This window comes from Schistocerca gregaria, chromosome X (genome assembly GCF_023897955.1).
Source record: "Schistocerca gregaria isolate iqSchGreg1 chromosome X, iqSchGreg1.2, whole genome shotgun sequence".
In the NCBI taxonomy this organism is placed as follows: domain Eukaryota; kingdom Metazoa; phylum Arthropoda; class Insecta; order Orthoptera; family Acrididae; genus Schistocerca; species Schistocerca gregaria.
The window spans coordinates 288,787,303-288,804,376 of record NC_064931.1 but is presented as its reverse complement, the minus strand read 5'-3'; the positions used below and the strand labels follow the sequence as shown (position 1 = coordinate 288,804,376).

At 41.2% G+C, this 17,074-nt stretch overlaps 1 protein-coding gene across 1 annotated transcript in view; it reads right to left on the bottom strand.

Annotated features, from left to right (window-relative positions):
* Positions 1-17,074, bottom strand: part of LOC126299074 (uncharacterized) — a 168,756-nt gene that overhangs the window by 82,083 nt on the left and 69,599 nt on the right. The window contains exon 3 of the mRNA XM_049990743.1: positions 1,415-1,496. Coding sequence (XP_049846700.1) covers positions 1,415-1,496 — 82 coding nt within the window. The remainder of the gene's footprint in view (positions 1-1,414; positions 1,497-17,074) is intronic.

The following is a 17,074-nucleotide window of genomic DNA, read 5'->3' as shown; positions in this document are numbered from 1 at the left end:
ATCTGCAGTGTAATTTCCATTTCAAAGATAACTCTTTTTACTTTAAAACTGTGCAGGACGTTTACACTGTTTTCCTCAGGTAACGGTTACAAAAGTGCTACCTTCCATCCACATAAGTGTGTGAAAGAACTTTTTTCCAATTACGAAACAAAATAAGTCAAGATTAAACGGAAACCTGTGTGTGATAATCTGTGAAATTTCCGCATCTGTCTATGTGCCGACGGTTTGTAGCAGATAAAAGTTACACTATGTATTCAGCGAGGAAAAAAAATACTTAAAATTTGTTTTTTTATGATCTATGTTGTTGATAAATGTGAAATATAAGACCAAGTCGTATATAGTGCGACCGCGCTGCCATTTAAATGTGGCATGTTTTTGCAGTATCATCCTCCTCATCTACCTTGGCGATGGGTGAATATGCAGCTAGGCAACTTCATTCATCGTCTGATCATCGGCACATCTGACCACTATAGTTGTTTCGGCTACCTGTCACGGTTATACGTTGGCCCATCTTACTATGTTTATTCCACACAACTGGCTGACACTTCCACAAAATTCCACTCCTATGACTGTGGCAGAGGGTCAGATGAGCTCTTATCAGCTGTACTCCATCTACAGCGCTATAAAGAGACCAGTGTGCTGTTTTTGTGCTTTGAGCCAACATTTGGTTCTTTTACTGCCACTATGTTTGTTGTTATTATTATTATTATTATTATTATTATTATAAGTAGCACTTGTACTGGTATCACATTGCTAGTCGCACTTAGTCACTACTGATATTCTAAATGGCATTACATAAATTCAGATCTTGATTCAAACCATTTTGTATTCTACAACTATCTTTTCATTCCTTAGTATCATATAATAATGTTAATTATTTTGCAAATAACAGTGATTGTATTGCATGAGTAAGACAAGTAAGTAAGAGAAGGCCTGCTGTCCTTAAATTAATATTATCAAGTAAATAAATACATAAAAATAATTAAATAAGTGAAAGAAATTCTCTAGGAACTAACTGAATATCAAGGCCGAAGTAAGTAATGTTTTTTATTGTTCTTATTATTTGATCATACCTTTGTATCTCTGTTCTGGTTATCAAGGCGGAAGTTTATTCGTAACCGATTTTTTCTCAGGATTAGTTCTTTACAAAACATTATATACATACTAAAAAAATCACAATTGTTCCTTTTCCAATTAAATGCTACATAGGTGAGCTGTCACAAAACAGTTCCTCTTTTCTTTAGCCACCTTTGATTACGATGTTCAGACCACTCTATTTCGCTGATTGAAATACCTCTGTGAGGCTATGGATATGATGGCATTAACATCATTTTGAATATTAGATTTAGTTAAATAGTATCTGACGCTAGTTCCACTTACACTGAAGTACTAGTTACATGAAGATTGTACTCACCTGCTCTTTGGAGTGGCTGAGCATATTTTTTTGATGATGCTGACCGTCTTCTACGTTTGAAATGGTGTAGTGAGACACTGACCTGTGAAATAAACATTAAATTCCCTTAATTGCAATTCATTTCCTCAATCACCATTTCATATACTAATTAACTATACATAAATATACATTATTCAGCCAAAACCATATGACACTGCCCACCGCGATGTTGGGTTCCGCCAGTTGGCTTTGCGGGCACGTGAGGCGGCAACAAAAGTATGTAAGCAGACACGGACGGGTGATCACTCTAGCGAAGATATCAGCTGTAAATGGGGGAATCTTTGAGATAACTGACTATGACAAAGGGCAGATTATTATTACTCGAGCCTGTTCACGAGTATGTCGAATACGGCGAAGCTGGTCGAATGTTCAAGTGCTACTGTCGTGATCATCTACAGAAAGAGCTAGGAGGACAGTGAAACTACCACTAGGCGCAAAATAATTGGATGTCCAAAACTCTGCACAGAACGTTGGGTTCAGAAGCTTTTCTGCCCTGTAAAGTAGAATAGATAGAGATCTGTGGCATCTCTGCCTAAAGAGCACAATGCTGGTGCGCCTACAAGTGTTTCTGAGCACGTTGTTCATTGTAAATTGTTGGACATGGAGCTCCGCAGCGGACCATACTACTTGTTCACATCCTGGCCCAATATCACCAATTAAGACTATAGTGGGCACGGAACCATCGGGATTCGACCATCGATCAATGGAAACGTATCGGCTTTTTGGATGAATGAGATTTTTCTACACTAGGTCGCTGGTCGTCTGCACAAACGCCGTCATCGAGGTGAACGCCGGCTCGAAACGTGCCGTGCGCTATGAACACAGGATGGTGGGAGCAGTATTACGCTATAGGAGGCATTCTCCGGTGCTTGAATGGGACCTGTGGTAGCAATCGAAGACTCTCCGTGTCAAAAAATCTGTGGCTAACAGTTCATGAGAACGCTGGAATTTGTACAGATAGCATTGGAGGGTACTCCTAAGTTCTTTCCAAACAGAAGTACTTGAACTGCCGGTCCGATATGCGACATCACGAACCCTGAGTTCACCATGTGGAAATGAACCCGCTGAAGTCTACATTCCTTACTGAACCGCCTGAAAAGCAGTAGCACTTTTGTTTGGCCGCCCACTATGGGGCCAACCGTTTAAACACCCCGTGGCTTTGAACTTCATGATTATTTTCTTTAGAGTGATAATTATCACAGGACATTTACCCATTCAAATACGTGACAGGATGGTAAAGCTGCAGTAGCGGATTCTCCATTCTTATAGTAGGGCCTAAAACTTCAATAACCATGCCTCTTACGGTCAATTTAAAATGACGTAACTGCTGACACATCTGACTCCCTCCCTCACTACATCTTATTATATACGCGATTCTCATTCGGCGTCACTGACGTGTTGTTGTCCAGAACCTTCTGTTGGCCAGTTTTTGCACTAATTTTTGGTTTCAATTAAACCTCATATATTTCAGACATGTGCGACAATTTTTACCTCTCTACCTACATAATTCCGTGTATTTTCAAATGTTAACGGCAATTTGGGTCACCCTGTATGTCAGACAAGGCAACTATCGTGACTTCACAACTTCGTTGCAGAGTCCGTGTTTCCTGTGGATCCTGGTGTGAACAAGGTGAGCAGGGCTTTACTCATAAAGCTATTTTATCAAAACAGCAGCAATAGTGCTGCTGCTCTTCACGATTATCGACTCATTAAAAGAATACGGGAAGATCCTCTTTCTGCACTGCAGTTGAAGAACATGATTCGGAAGTACGAATTAACTGGAGATTGGGTAACTGCTCCTGGGAGAAGCCGGCGTCAAATTGCGCCACAAATTGTTGAAGAAGTTACTGTTGCCACGACTGAGAAGGCTGGACGTAATGATTTTGTAGTAGAGCACGAGCTGTGTCACGACGGCTCAAGTTCCACGGTTCACCGTTCAAAAGTGCTCCGAATAATTGTAAAATACTACCTCTAACGCGGTTCCAGGCTGTCATGGATGAGGATGGTCATTATATTGAGCAAATTTTTAACCTAGATAGTAAACATGGTACGCAATTAAAAATATTATCCTCTCATGTTGAAATTAAATGTATCTTTCAATGCTTTGTTTGTTATTTGCCTTCCACACGTCCTTTCAAATGCTTCCAGGAAGTTTCATTGTGCTACGACCTCTGGTTTTTTATGAGAGGCATCTGAAGTTTAATTACAACCACTGTTTATATCGTGAGTAACACGAACAATAATAGTAATTTGAAAAAAAGGAATGCATAGCCACCGGGAAGCTCCCAGCATGCATTTATATCACTCATCGAATAGTTTCTGTGGCATTATCATCATCTGGCTGAATTTATTAATAGAATGTCTTTACAGCGTGCAACGGGCATAAGTGCAGATATTTTTATATGTAGCACCTTAATACGACGCTCATAAGTGTGTTGGTTGCTTTTTATCCTTGCGTCGAACAGTCTTCCCGCTAACACTTCACAAATTTTACGACCGGATGTGTTCTGCACGGCCGTAACTGCACCACGACGTAAACTGCGCCTATCACTGAAGACTAACCGTTTTGCGTCCACACGGCCACATTTTAAGAGCTGACCTGCTGCCCAGGAGAGAATATGCATTAATGGTTCGCTGTTGCTACATGTACTTAGAGGTACAAACCAACCTAAAAAGATGCGGCCTTTAATAGCTTTAATTATTAGTCTGCAAAAAACGTAAATACTGATGTACAGCTGTTCAGTACATCAGTCACTAACAGAAGTATCAGAAATATAAAAGCTTATACCCATTACACCCTGTAATCAGAGAGTGTACAAACACTATGGAAATTGACAACACACTGGGGTGACAAAACTGATGAGACATCACCTAATATCGTGTCGGACCTTCATTCGCCTGGCGTAGTACGACAGCTCTACGTGGCATGGACTCAACAAATCGTTGGAAGTCCCCTGCAGAAATACTGAGCCATGCTGCCTCTGTATCTGTCCACAATTGCAAAAGTGTTGCGGGAGGAGGGTTTTGTGCACGAAGTAATCTCTTCCTTATGTCTCACATATGTTCGATGCGATTTATGTCAAGCGATCTACGTGGCCTAATCATCCGCTCTGATTGTGCAGAATACTCTTCCAAATAACCGCCAACAATTGTGGCAAGGGACATGGCGCATTGTCATCAATAAAAATTCCGTGTTGCTTGGGAACATGAAGTCTATGAATGGTCTCAAAGTAGCCGAACATCCAGAGGACCCAGTCAATTCCACGCAAACTCAGTCTGCAGATTTCACCACACTATCCGAACGGATAGTTCATCGTATGCTCCACATCGATTTCTGCTGCTGTTGTACGCGCTGCTGCTTGTCTGTTAGCACTGGCAACTCTATGCAAACGCCGAAGGTGTCGGTCTTTAAGTGAAGGCCATTGGCCATTGCGATGTCTGTTGTGTGGTTTTCAATATGTATGTTGTTGTGTTCTGTTCTGTACGAAAAGTGGTGGGCTTAATTGTTTGTACATGGGATGATCATTATTAATATTTTTAACATAGAAGAACGAATAATATACATAATAAAATGGATGTTTTTAAAAACAATTACGTTGAATGATAAATGTTTTTTCTGTACATTTTTACGGGCGTCTTTAAAGAATCATAAAAGTCTCAAATCAGTGCAGTGTTCGTAATTCCACATGAATAAATATTGTCTTCCTCAGGGCAACAAGTCTGAAATTTGGCGTCCTCGTCACGCTCTTCACGCTGTGGATCTCGGAATATAGAATTCCCTAACGATTTCCGAAACTGAATGTCCCATGCTTCTAGCTCCAACTACCATTCCGCGTTCTAAGTCTGTTAACTGCCGTCGTGCGGCCGTAATCACGTCGAAAACCTTTCCACATCATTCACCTGAGTGCAAATGACACCTCTGCCAATGCATTGCCCTTTTGCCCCTTTTGCCCCTTTTGACACATCAGTGTATCTAAAGACAAACAGCGAAACTTGTTATCAGAAACTTACGTAATTCAGCCAAACTAAGTACGACATGCCATTGCCGTCAAGTTCCATGAAACATGAAATATTTTAAGCATAACATACATACGTACATATAGAAAAACAAAGTTTCGTAATTTAGCATATAGAAAGTCTTATCTACGCTAAAAAGGTTGCAGCTATGTGTAAGTGAAATATTATGGTCTACGTATACCTATATAGTTAGTACAATCTATGAGTTTGGCGAACTTTTCGATAAATAGGCTCACCTTCAAAAAATATGTATTTGTAGACTACGTTATACCGCCATGCTCAAAAATATCCAAACGATCTAAGTTGTGGACAGCATTATTTTCATGTAGCCCACATAAAGTAAACCTCTTGTTGGACCTCTGTCCATTTGACGGTACGCTCGAATGAGTACTGCAAATTGTTACCACACTAAAATACCAGAGAACACCACTCCTTACGGGATTTGATCCAGACGTAAATTAATACCATGGTATTCCATATATTTAAAAAACGAGTTATTAGAGATAAGACTCTATTTAACGCTCTTAAACTCAAATTCATTACAATATGTGTCATTTAACACACGTTGCCGGCCGCGGTGGTCTCGCGGTTCTAGGCGCGCAGTCCGGAACTGTGCGACTGCTACGGTCACAGGTTCGAATCCTGCCTCGGGCATGGATGTGTGTGATGTCCTTAGGTTAGTTAGGTTTAAGTAGTTCTAAGTTCTAGGGGACTGATGACCACAGCTGTTGAGTCCCATAGTGCTCAGAGCCATTTGAACCATTTAACACACGTTAACACGCTGAATTAGATTAGCTGAAGTATCTGCGACAGCTAATATGTCACCTTTTTACATACATCGTTCACAGCACCTCGTTGAAACTAAATTGACTGTAAATACAGGTTTCAAAGAATATCTGCTCTTCCGAAGTTCTAAGGTAATTCGAAACATTTTTGGCCTTAAAAGATTCTCCGATCACCTATTAATCGTCTTCGCTTGGTCAGTGGTTTTATATAATTTATTTAATGATTTAACCTGCTAGAAACAGGTGATTAACAGCTCAAACGTTCTCTGAAGAGCTCAACATCAATGGGCAGTTTTAGATGCCAGTTTTGGAGAGTGATTTTGAAAGCGCTTTTCGCCCTGTCCTTTTCTGTTTGGACAGTAAGGTGGGACAAGGTCTCGTCATTATTTTCATTGTGCTCATAAGGGCATGTCGATACTTGTGTCATTACGAAATCACTTAACGCCATAGGTATCTACCACAAAGCGACAGTCAATACCTAATGTTATCATCAGTACAGATGTATGAACTTTAAATGTCATGGAGAACAATTGCTGTCTTTCTTTCTTCTTCTTCTTCTTCTTATTCTTCTTCTCTCTCTTTTTTTTAAAGCTCATCCACCATATGTGATTTTGTTTGACAGAACATTGCCAATATCTGTACTGTAAATACTAAGAGGAGATAATTTTTTAGTTATTTTCATTATGACAGATGAAAAAAACTTTTTTGATGAATTTATCTCATTGATACTTGATTTTAAATACACGGAAAACTGAAAGATAACAAGGCAGATCTAGTGGGAGAAGTGTACAACGTCAATAAAATTCGTAAGTTACGAATAAGATAAAGCTTTAAATAAAAATAGACCAGTGTATGAAAACCAGTGATCAAAAATTTGAATTCATGAAACAATATTGAGCTAGTGAATGTATGCTCTGCAACTTCGGTTTCAGTCTCTGAAGATAATGGAAGGGGAAGCAGCTCTCATCAGAACTTGTAGGAAAGAACGCAAATGGCGAAAGGAACTTCTAGAATAATCCCACGTTTAGGATTGCAGAGTGACAACTGAAGATGGTTTGTCAATAAGAGCGAAAAGATTCTGGTGAAGGAGCCTTTCAATTTGCAATCTCCTTAAGGCAGACGAAGTCGAAATAGGAATGAGTGAAGAAGGTCTACCAAGAATAACGTGGTGCGAGTATTACATATGGATTGAATTAAAATTACTGGCACTAACGACCGTAACATGAAGGACAACACAGGGTATTCCCGCTGTATGTACAGGGTGTTTCAAAAATGACCGGTATATTTGAAACGGCAATACAAACTAAACGAGCAGCGATAGAAATACACCGTTTGTTGCAATATGCTTGGGACAACAGTACATTTTCAGGCAGACAAACTTTCGAAATTACAGTAGTTACAATTGTCAACAACAGATGGCGCTGCGCTCTGGGAAACTCTATAGTACGATATTTTCCACATATCTACCATGCGTAGCAATAATATGGCGTAGTCTCTGAATGAAATTACCCGAAACCTTTGACAACGTGTCTGGCGGAATGGTTTCACATGCAGATGAGATGTACTGCTTCAGCTGTTCAATTGTTTCTGGATTCTGGCGGTACACCTGGTCTTTCAAGTGTCCCCACAGAAAGAAGTCACAGGGGTTCACGTCTGGCGAATAGGGAGGCCAATCCACACCGCCTACTGTATGTTTCGGATAGCCCAAAGCAATCACACGATCATCGAAATATTCATTCAGGAAATTAAAGACGTCTGCCGTGCGATGTGGCCGGGCAGCATCTTGCATAAACCACGAGGTGTTCGCAGTGTCGTCTAAGGCAGTTTGTACCGCCACAAATTCACGAAGAATGTCCAGATAGCGTGATGCAGTAATCGTTTCGGATCTGAAAAATGGGCCAATGATTCCTTTGGAAGAAATGGCGGCCCAGACCAGTACTTTTTGAGGATGCAGGGACGATGGGACTGCAACATGGGGCTTTTCGGTTCCCCATATGCGCCAGTTCTGTTTATTGACGAAGCCGTCCAGGTAAAAATAAGCTTCGTCAGTAAACCAAATGCTGCCCACATGCATATCGCCGTCATCAATCCTGTGCACTATATCGTTAGCGAATGTCTCTCGTGCAGCAATGGTAGCGGCGCTGTGACGCATGAGACGATATGTGGACGTTGGCGTCATTTGGACTGCAGCTGCAACACGGCGAACGGAAACCCGAGGCCGCTGTTGGATCACCTGCTGCACTAGCTGCGCGTTGCCCTCTGTGGTTGCCGTACGAGGTCGCCCTACCTTTCCAGCACTTTTATCCGTCACGTTCCCAGTCCCTTGAAATTTTTCAAACAGATCCTTTATTGTATCGCTTTTCGGTCCTTTGGTTACATTAAACCTCCGTTGAAAACTTCGTCTTGTTGCAACAACACTGTGTTCTAGGCGGTGGAATTCCAACACCAGAAAAATCCTCTGTTCTAAGGAATAAACCATGTTGTCCACAGCACACTTGCACGTTGTGAACAGCACACGCTTACAGCAGAAAGACGACGTACAGAATGGCGCACCCACAGACTGCGTTGTCTTCTATATCTTTCACATCACTTGCAGCGCCATCTGTTGTTGAAAATTGTAACTACTGTAATTTCGAAAGTTTGTTCGCCTGAAAATGTACTGTTGTCCCAAGCATATTGCAACAAACGGTGTATTTCTATCGCTGCTCGTTTAGTTTTTATTGTCGTTTCAAATATACCGGTCATTTTTTAAACACCCTGTAGCTGGTAGCAGGTCAGATTAAGTAGTGCAGTGAGCGGTGACGGCTGTGTTTGATTCAACGGCAGTGTGTACTGTCTGAAAGTGCTGAAGGGCAATTAGAGCACCCTAACCGTATGTTTAGGAAACACGAACAGTGTGCGAGGATCAAGGTTGAGGTGGAACGCGGTTGGAGCTCACAACAGTGTTTTCTTCTGACACTGCATCCCATCATCCTTCATGACAGTGCACGCTGCCACATGACTAACCCCAAGTCAGGAGCTCCTGCTTATATGATGAAGGGAGATGGTGGAACATCCACCGTGTTCACCTGATATGAGTTCGTGCGATTACGACCTGTTCGCCAAACTGAAGGAACCTCTTCGTGGCATGGGCTATAACGCAAGAGAAGACATTATCCGTGCCACTTGCCGGTCCTTCCAGAACATCGACAGAGATGGACGCGCTGATGGCATACTACGCCTTCCGTCTTTGTGGGTAAAGGTGGAGACGGGGACAATTACACTGATGGCACGTAGTACTGTGAACGTGTGTCAGCAACGTCTGGTTTCAATCATAACCATGCTGCCACTACTTTTTATCCAACCCATGTACATAGCGTTCATAGTGTGCTCTTAATTTAAGTCCTGGTAGGTCATACTGACCACGCGTTTTGGGTATTAGAATATTCACACGGAAACTATCAAAATGTGATTGTTAGAATAGACATTTAACTTTTGCCGTGTTCTGCTTGTGGCTGAGTAGACTCCGTCGGTAGAAATAATCTTAATATCAGTCTATCTGCTAACTACATATCGACTGAAATTCGGAATGATCTGTTGCCTGCCTCATGAGTTTAGTCAAGAGTGGTGTTGACTGGCAATCAGAATTCAATGTAGATCTGCGTTTAGTTGTTCGTTGCAGTAGGGGGCCAAGTTTTTCTAAGCTGATTTAACTCAGTACGCTAATTAGTTATATACCGTAGGGTTCATTGTGTTGAATAGCTCCACGAGAACATGTCCTTAAATAAAAGTGGAAAAGGAAAACACACCTAACAGTAAGAACAAAACGCATGGAAATAGGCTGTTTGACGGAAGCAAGAAAAACTACCCGCCTCTTACAATGTTTCCAATGAACACTGCTACAAGGATTTGGGGTGACATTAAGCTACATAATCCTAAAGATGTATTTGCATATTTCATTCCGATTCAAGTGTTATTTTGTAAGAGACGGAAAAAATTCATCTATCTGCAAGATAATTATTTACCTGTCCAAAATGAGATCGTTAACACCTACGAAGGAAAACGATGACCTTTAAAACGGATTAAATTAGAGACAGCAATGCCTTGTTCACGTATCAGTTTATTCATACTCACAGTTTTACAACCTTCATCATACCTAGTGAGCTTAGCAGTGACGCATGGACTTATTGATACGATTCTTAAGTTTTCTGGCGACCACTACTCCCTATCTTGCTACGATTTTACTACTAATCCTATTTACAGGAAATAGAATAAAACAACTTGGTGCATTCTTTTCTCTTTCAGTGGTAGGCCAACTTGGCGGCCCCTCTGCCACGTCTCTGATTACAGGCGGAGCTTCTCAAGTCAGTCAGAGATAGAAAATCGCTAAAGCAACGGTTTTAGGTTACAGTACATTGGAACTATTTAACATTTCGGCACCAAAGAAAATCATTGTTTCCTTAAGAATTATTTCTTTGCTCTGCTCTAAATTACTCTTTTCTTGGAGATTTCCTTTAGTGATGTTGAAACGTCTATTACTCTCCTAAGGTAGCTCAAGATTACAGTTGTAATCGTTCCTATTTTTACTTAATTTTTTTTATTAATTGTAGGCAAAGCCCAGTTTTTCATAACCAGTTATGTCACATAATGATACAAACAAGACGTTTGACTGACATCATTACAAAATATAAAACACCACGCTTTATGTAGCTAAACTGTATAAAGATAAGCGAACAACTGTGCGACATAATTAGGTCAAAAAGTACATTATTGTGACTGCACACACACACAGAAACACCCACCCACCCACCTACACACACACGTACACCATCCAACACACACACACCAACACACACACACCAACACACACACACCAACACACACACCAACGCACACACACCAACGCACACACATCAACACACACACATCAACACACACACCAACACACACACCAACACACACACCAACACACACACCAACACACACACCAACACACACACACCAACACACACACACCAACACACACACGAACACACACACACACACACACACACACACACACACACACACACACACACACACACACACGAACACAAGCTGTTCACCTCAAGATATTTCCCAAACAGTTGAACAGTTTAAAACACCGTAATTCTATTTTCACCCAAATTAATTGTTAAATTGTCCTCACTAAGTAAGTGTAGATCACTTTCATATCTGCATTAACTACAGAGGTATTCACTTTATGAACTTGTACTGCTAGCGTCGTAGTTCTAAAGAGACATATTCAACACCGTTCCACTTTTCTGAATTCGGCAAATAGTTTCAAAGAAATTGCAGGATTTAAAAGTCAGAAATTTATCTGTTTGAACAGGAAACCGATTGCTATCGTACACAGATGTTCGTGTTGTTGTGCGGAACTGTCTTCTTAAATGGTTCAAATGGCTCTAAGTACTATGCGACTTAACTTCTGAGGTCATCAGTTGCCTAGAACTTAGAACTAATTAAACCTAACTAACCTAAGGACATCACACACATCCATTGGCCGAGGCATTATTCGAACCTGCAACCGTAGCGGTCGCTCGGCTCCAGACTGTAGCGCCTAGAAGAGGACGGCCACTCCGGCCGGCTGTCGTCTTAGGCCGTTGGGTTGCTCCAGCTTGACACCGTTAAGGGAGTCAAAATGAAATGGCGGAATAAGACAGAAATGTTTAATGTAAAACTGATAGTGATTCAGTTGGTTACATGTTGTTGCACCGACATGCAAACTGAAGTGCAAAGCACAATTTACCTATGGTAATCCTTTCCTCTATTTTCTGTCAAAGCCCTGAAAGACAGGCGCCCGTTAAATTTGAACAGATTTTTAAAAGAGGGGTTTGAGGTATAAAGACCCTTAAAAGTTCGAATCATGAGTTTAATTCCAAGATAAACACTTAAAATGCAAAATAAAATCAACAGCAGCAAAAAGACATGCACAAGGAATGTGGTCGTAAAAACTTTCTTAAAGCTCCATTTATGTCACCAGGTGTGCGAAACAGCCACCGTTTACAGCAATACAGGTTTGCAATACTGGTGCAAAATGTTCAGTACAAACTGAAAAGATTGCTTCGTCATTTTTGAACATTCTGCAACAACGCAAAGATTTAAATACTCTTGGAGCATCTGAACTAATACATAAAATTCATTTTTGAGTTTTCCCCAGAGATAATAGTCCAGTCGTGTCAAATCATGTGACATGTAGGCCAACTGATAATGCATGTACGTCTTATCCAGGGACCAGGCAAGTATTGGTTGAGGGCTTTCCTAGCCGCAGGCAAGTAGTAAGCCGGGAGGTGCCACATACTTCTACGTATTTCAAGTGATAATCCCTCCAGGAGACGCGGCGGCAATTCTATAAGAAATTGTGCATATCTCGTACTCATTAAGGTTTATCCAGTGAAGTAAGAAACAGTGGCCCAATAATGCATATATCCTACTTTCTGTTTTCCACGATTTTTGAGATGTCACCATGGGTACAGAGGATTCTTCGAAGGAAGAAGCTCTTGTCATGATGGCGAATCAGTACGGAGTGACGAAATTCCTTGCGTCTTTGGCAGTCCTGTTGGTCAGTCTGCTGACAAAGTAAAACGATACGGATGGAAGTTGTTTGGGAGCAAAATGTAAACAACTATCGTCTGTCTTATTCCAGGAGCACACACATTTTCTCTGGAGATAACATGTGGATTATGAGCAATTACTGCCGAACCATATATGTTGTCCGCTCTGCACGTTTCAGGCTTGCTTCTTACCCTTTGTGTAGTAATCCGCCGTTCTTCCAATAATATTTTTTAGCACATTGGCTGAATAGTCATGCTTGTTGGACATCGCCTGTCAGAATACCTTTATGCGTACACACTTTACTGTTATATTCGTGTTCCTTCTGCAGTCTGTGTGAAGAAAGTAACATATCCACTTTCTCTTGGTTTCTGTTTTCAAACTAGGCAGCGCTGGACACATGTGAGCGAACGCCTTTTACACTGGTATCGCGGCGGTGCAGCACTCTGTTACCTCCTTATCTGAGTATGAAATGATGAATTTCCGGGTGAGGTAGTAATCCGTTTCATATTCAAAATAGTTAAATCCTAAGTTATAAATATTATAATTATTCTGGAAGCAGTAATCGCATTTTTAAAATTGAAATGTCATTGAATTTGTCGTCGGTCCTAGTGGCCGAGCGGTTCTAGGCAGTACAGTCTGGAACCGCACGACGGCTACGGTCGCAAGTTCGAATCCTGCCTTGGGCATGGATGTGGGTGCTGTCCTTAGGTTAGTTAGGTTTAAGTAGTTCTAAGTTCTAGGGGACTGATAACCTCAGAAGTTAAGTTCCATAGTGCTCAGAGCCATTTTTTTTAATTTGTCACTTTTAGGGAAATTTCACAACGATATTTCTCTATTTAAAATAGCTACGAAAAGAGGCTGGAAGTCGCTAAACGACAATTTTCTCACAGTCAATTCGGGTGAAACAAAATTATGAAGTCTTAAACGATTCCGGAAATATTTAATGTGAACATTTAAGTTGATTCACGCTGTATATGAAGTTTTCATAATGATACATTTGGAAAGTTCCTCAGATTTTAAAAGTCTCTTCTACAGAGACGGATGAAATGGTAAATATGTTTGCCAATGGACATTTTGCTAGCACTAAGAGTTACTCTATGAGAAAATAATCCTTAATTATTAAAATATTGTTGAGTGTAGTTATTCTTGAGTAATAATTTTTACAATCTTCTGTTACAGTATGTGCAATGTATTCTTCAATGAAGCAAGAACCACAGTATGAAGAGGGTATAAATTTTAACAAATATCTCATTTTATTAGTATTAATGTAAGCTGCTCTTAGGATGCTAATAGCAACAAATTTATTTTCTCGTGATCGCCGAGCTGAGAAACTACGGGTGGCGTGGAATCTGTTGCTGAATCATCCTATACCATTTGGCTTTGATGTGACTGTTCATGCGCACTAACACTTACCAATCCTTACACTACTTGTCTTGTCAACAGATATTAGGACTTTGTCAGCTTGTAGATAGACAGTTTAAAGAACAGCTTGATGAATGGAGATTGTCTCCACTCTGTTTGGCCATGAAGAAATACGTCTCCTACATAGGCACTGTCCTTCCAGACAGTTCAGAGACTGGCTTTATCGCCGCGACATCAGTGCAGTCACTGCTGCGGCAACTTGGACTAAGAACTATAAACAACAAATGTAAATTCGGCCAGTAAGTTGTGAGCACGAAGTGTTAAGTGGTGGACTTGGGGCCACCCTGTGTCAACATTATCGTGTCACAAATAGTAATGATGGAACATGTCTAAATCAATTGTCCTCCACACCCTGAATCCAAAAAGAAAACAACAATGCATGTACACCTGGTGTGATTTGATTCAAATGCAAAATACAGACTATTATTTCTTGGAAAAAATCATTGTGGGTGACGAGACATGGCAATACGAATATACCGAATGGTTATAATTAAACTGCAGGAAATCACGGAGATCCACTGTGGGCTGTAATTATCGTGTAGCAGCAAAACTTGGTAAATATGCTAATGCGTTAATGCGGAACCAATTAACACTGGATTACATATTAATCCCATATGTGGCCACCAGATGCAAATCTGGTGCTGTACACTGTTTGTATGACGATACGGTGTTCACTTTGTCATCTGACAAACCATAACGTTAGAGAAAAGTATGGCGATCTTAGTGAAGCTGTTTTACTAGAAAGGCAGCAATTCCAGGGTTGCATTGAGAGAGTATCACTGACTGGAAGGACTGAATTGTTTAAAGAAGACATTATGAAATTCTATAACACGGGTGACCTTGATACAGCACGTGGAAGATGAAGGCGTCTTATCCCGGTGGAAGTTATTGACGAGGTCGGTGTTGCTGTAACTAATCAAACTACACATTCCCCGGATAGTGCTATTGCTCGTGTAATGTCACGAGAATCGTCCATCCCATGGTTAACAGAACAAAAAGTTTTGCTGGGTGCTTTACAGCGGTACCCGTACAAGATCCAGATAGAGCAGCAATGGGAATCTCATGAACCACGGCGACGTTCTGAATTTGCATGGATCGAAGTTGATGATATATGGGCGGGCGATACGCTGTGGAGCGACGAGACACGTTTTACACTAGTGTGCAGAGAATACACAGAACTGCCGAATTTGGGGCACTCTCGAAACGCGTGTTGTGCCCGAAGATTCACTGCACCTCGCCGTATGTCACTGTGTGGTTTAGATTCACAAGCATCTTCATTCTCGGTCCTGCAAGAAAGAATGCACCGAGAGGGCCTGTAACATGTACCATGACGTCTGCACGTTATCGAAACCTCCTTGGACATCATGTGATTCCTGCTTTGGAAGAGCACCTGCGTGGAAAGCACTGTTTGCATACAAGATGGGGCAACACTTCATGTCGCACGCCCAGTGAAAAACCTTCTTAATGCGAACTTATACGATAATGTTATCTCTAGAGATTTTCTAGATGCATGGCCCGCAATACATTACCTGATCTGAATCCATCTGACTTTTGTCTCTGAGGATATCTAAGAGAATGCGTTTATAAGGGACACGTTCGGCCTATGAAGGCCAGTATAGAGAAACACGTTGCTCAGATTTCACCGGAACAGCTGCGAGCAACTGTTGATCACGTCACTTACGGATGCAGCATCTCATCGAAGTCTCCGGTACTCATACTGAACAAATTGTGCAAGCGACAGTTAACAATAAAATCAGCATTGTCATTCTCACTTGTTTGACCTCTTCTGCCCACGTCCTATTCTTATCAATTAATATGGAAACATTTCTATACCTCTTTCTTGCATTAACAGAGCCAGATCCACACATGGTGGCCAAAATGAGAACTAAATTCTTTTCCAGTGTAAACAGATTTCGCATTAACTCATAAGAATATCTATCTAGTTTCACTGGCGTATGATAATTACAGCCCACACTCGACCCCTTTGAGTAACTGCATTTAATTATAACAACCTGGTACAGCAAGATGACAAAGAGCAGAAATTCGACAGCATAAATGACTTTCAAGCCATTGGGATGTGCAAATTGAACAAAATTTCAGAGAAGGATGTTTCTGATAGTTTCACATGGTTGTATGAACGTTCTGCGTATTACATTCAAGTGATAGGAGACTGCATAGAACAGCTGAAGGATTGAAACCGCCATCCTAGCTTTTCTGTTTTTTTATTAATCCAGTCTCTAAACTTATTTGACTCAAGGGGTACATTTGGGAATCCGTACACAATTTGTACCAGCCGTCCACTGTTGCAACATAGTCCCACCTGACGTGGCAGAATAGCCCTGTGACCGATTTAGGAAGAGACGTCATCGCAAGGGTGACGTTAGATATTACAGTAACAGGGGCAGAGTGAGATGTTCTTTCATAAAAAGTGGTATTCACAGCAAGTTGACATTGTTGAAATTACCGCCAAGGCTCCTGGAAGGTGTAATTACTACACCAACATAGCGTGGCAAGGCCTGTGAAATCGCTGACACACAGGAAAATCTGGTACATTGATATCGTGGTTTCCAAACAGCCACGCACTGCAGCTCGATCCTTTTATGATTTAGGAGCTAAAAGTGCTATCATTTCAGAAACAATGATGAATCGAGATCGTATCAATACTACCGTACCCATTTTAGACAGACGGTATCAGTCAGTGACAGAAGCCAGCTACGAGGAGAAGAGTGCACATAACCTCGTTAGGAAATTGGTCACTGAGTTTTTGAGGCCTGACGCCGTCTTCACTAGCTGCATGCCTGGTATCCGCACTAAGCACTACTTC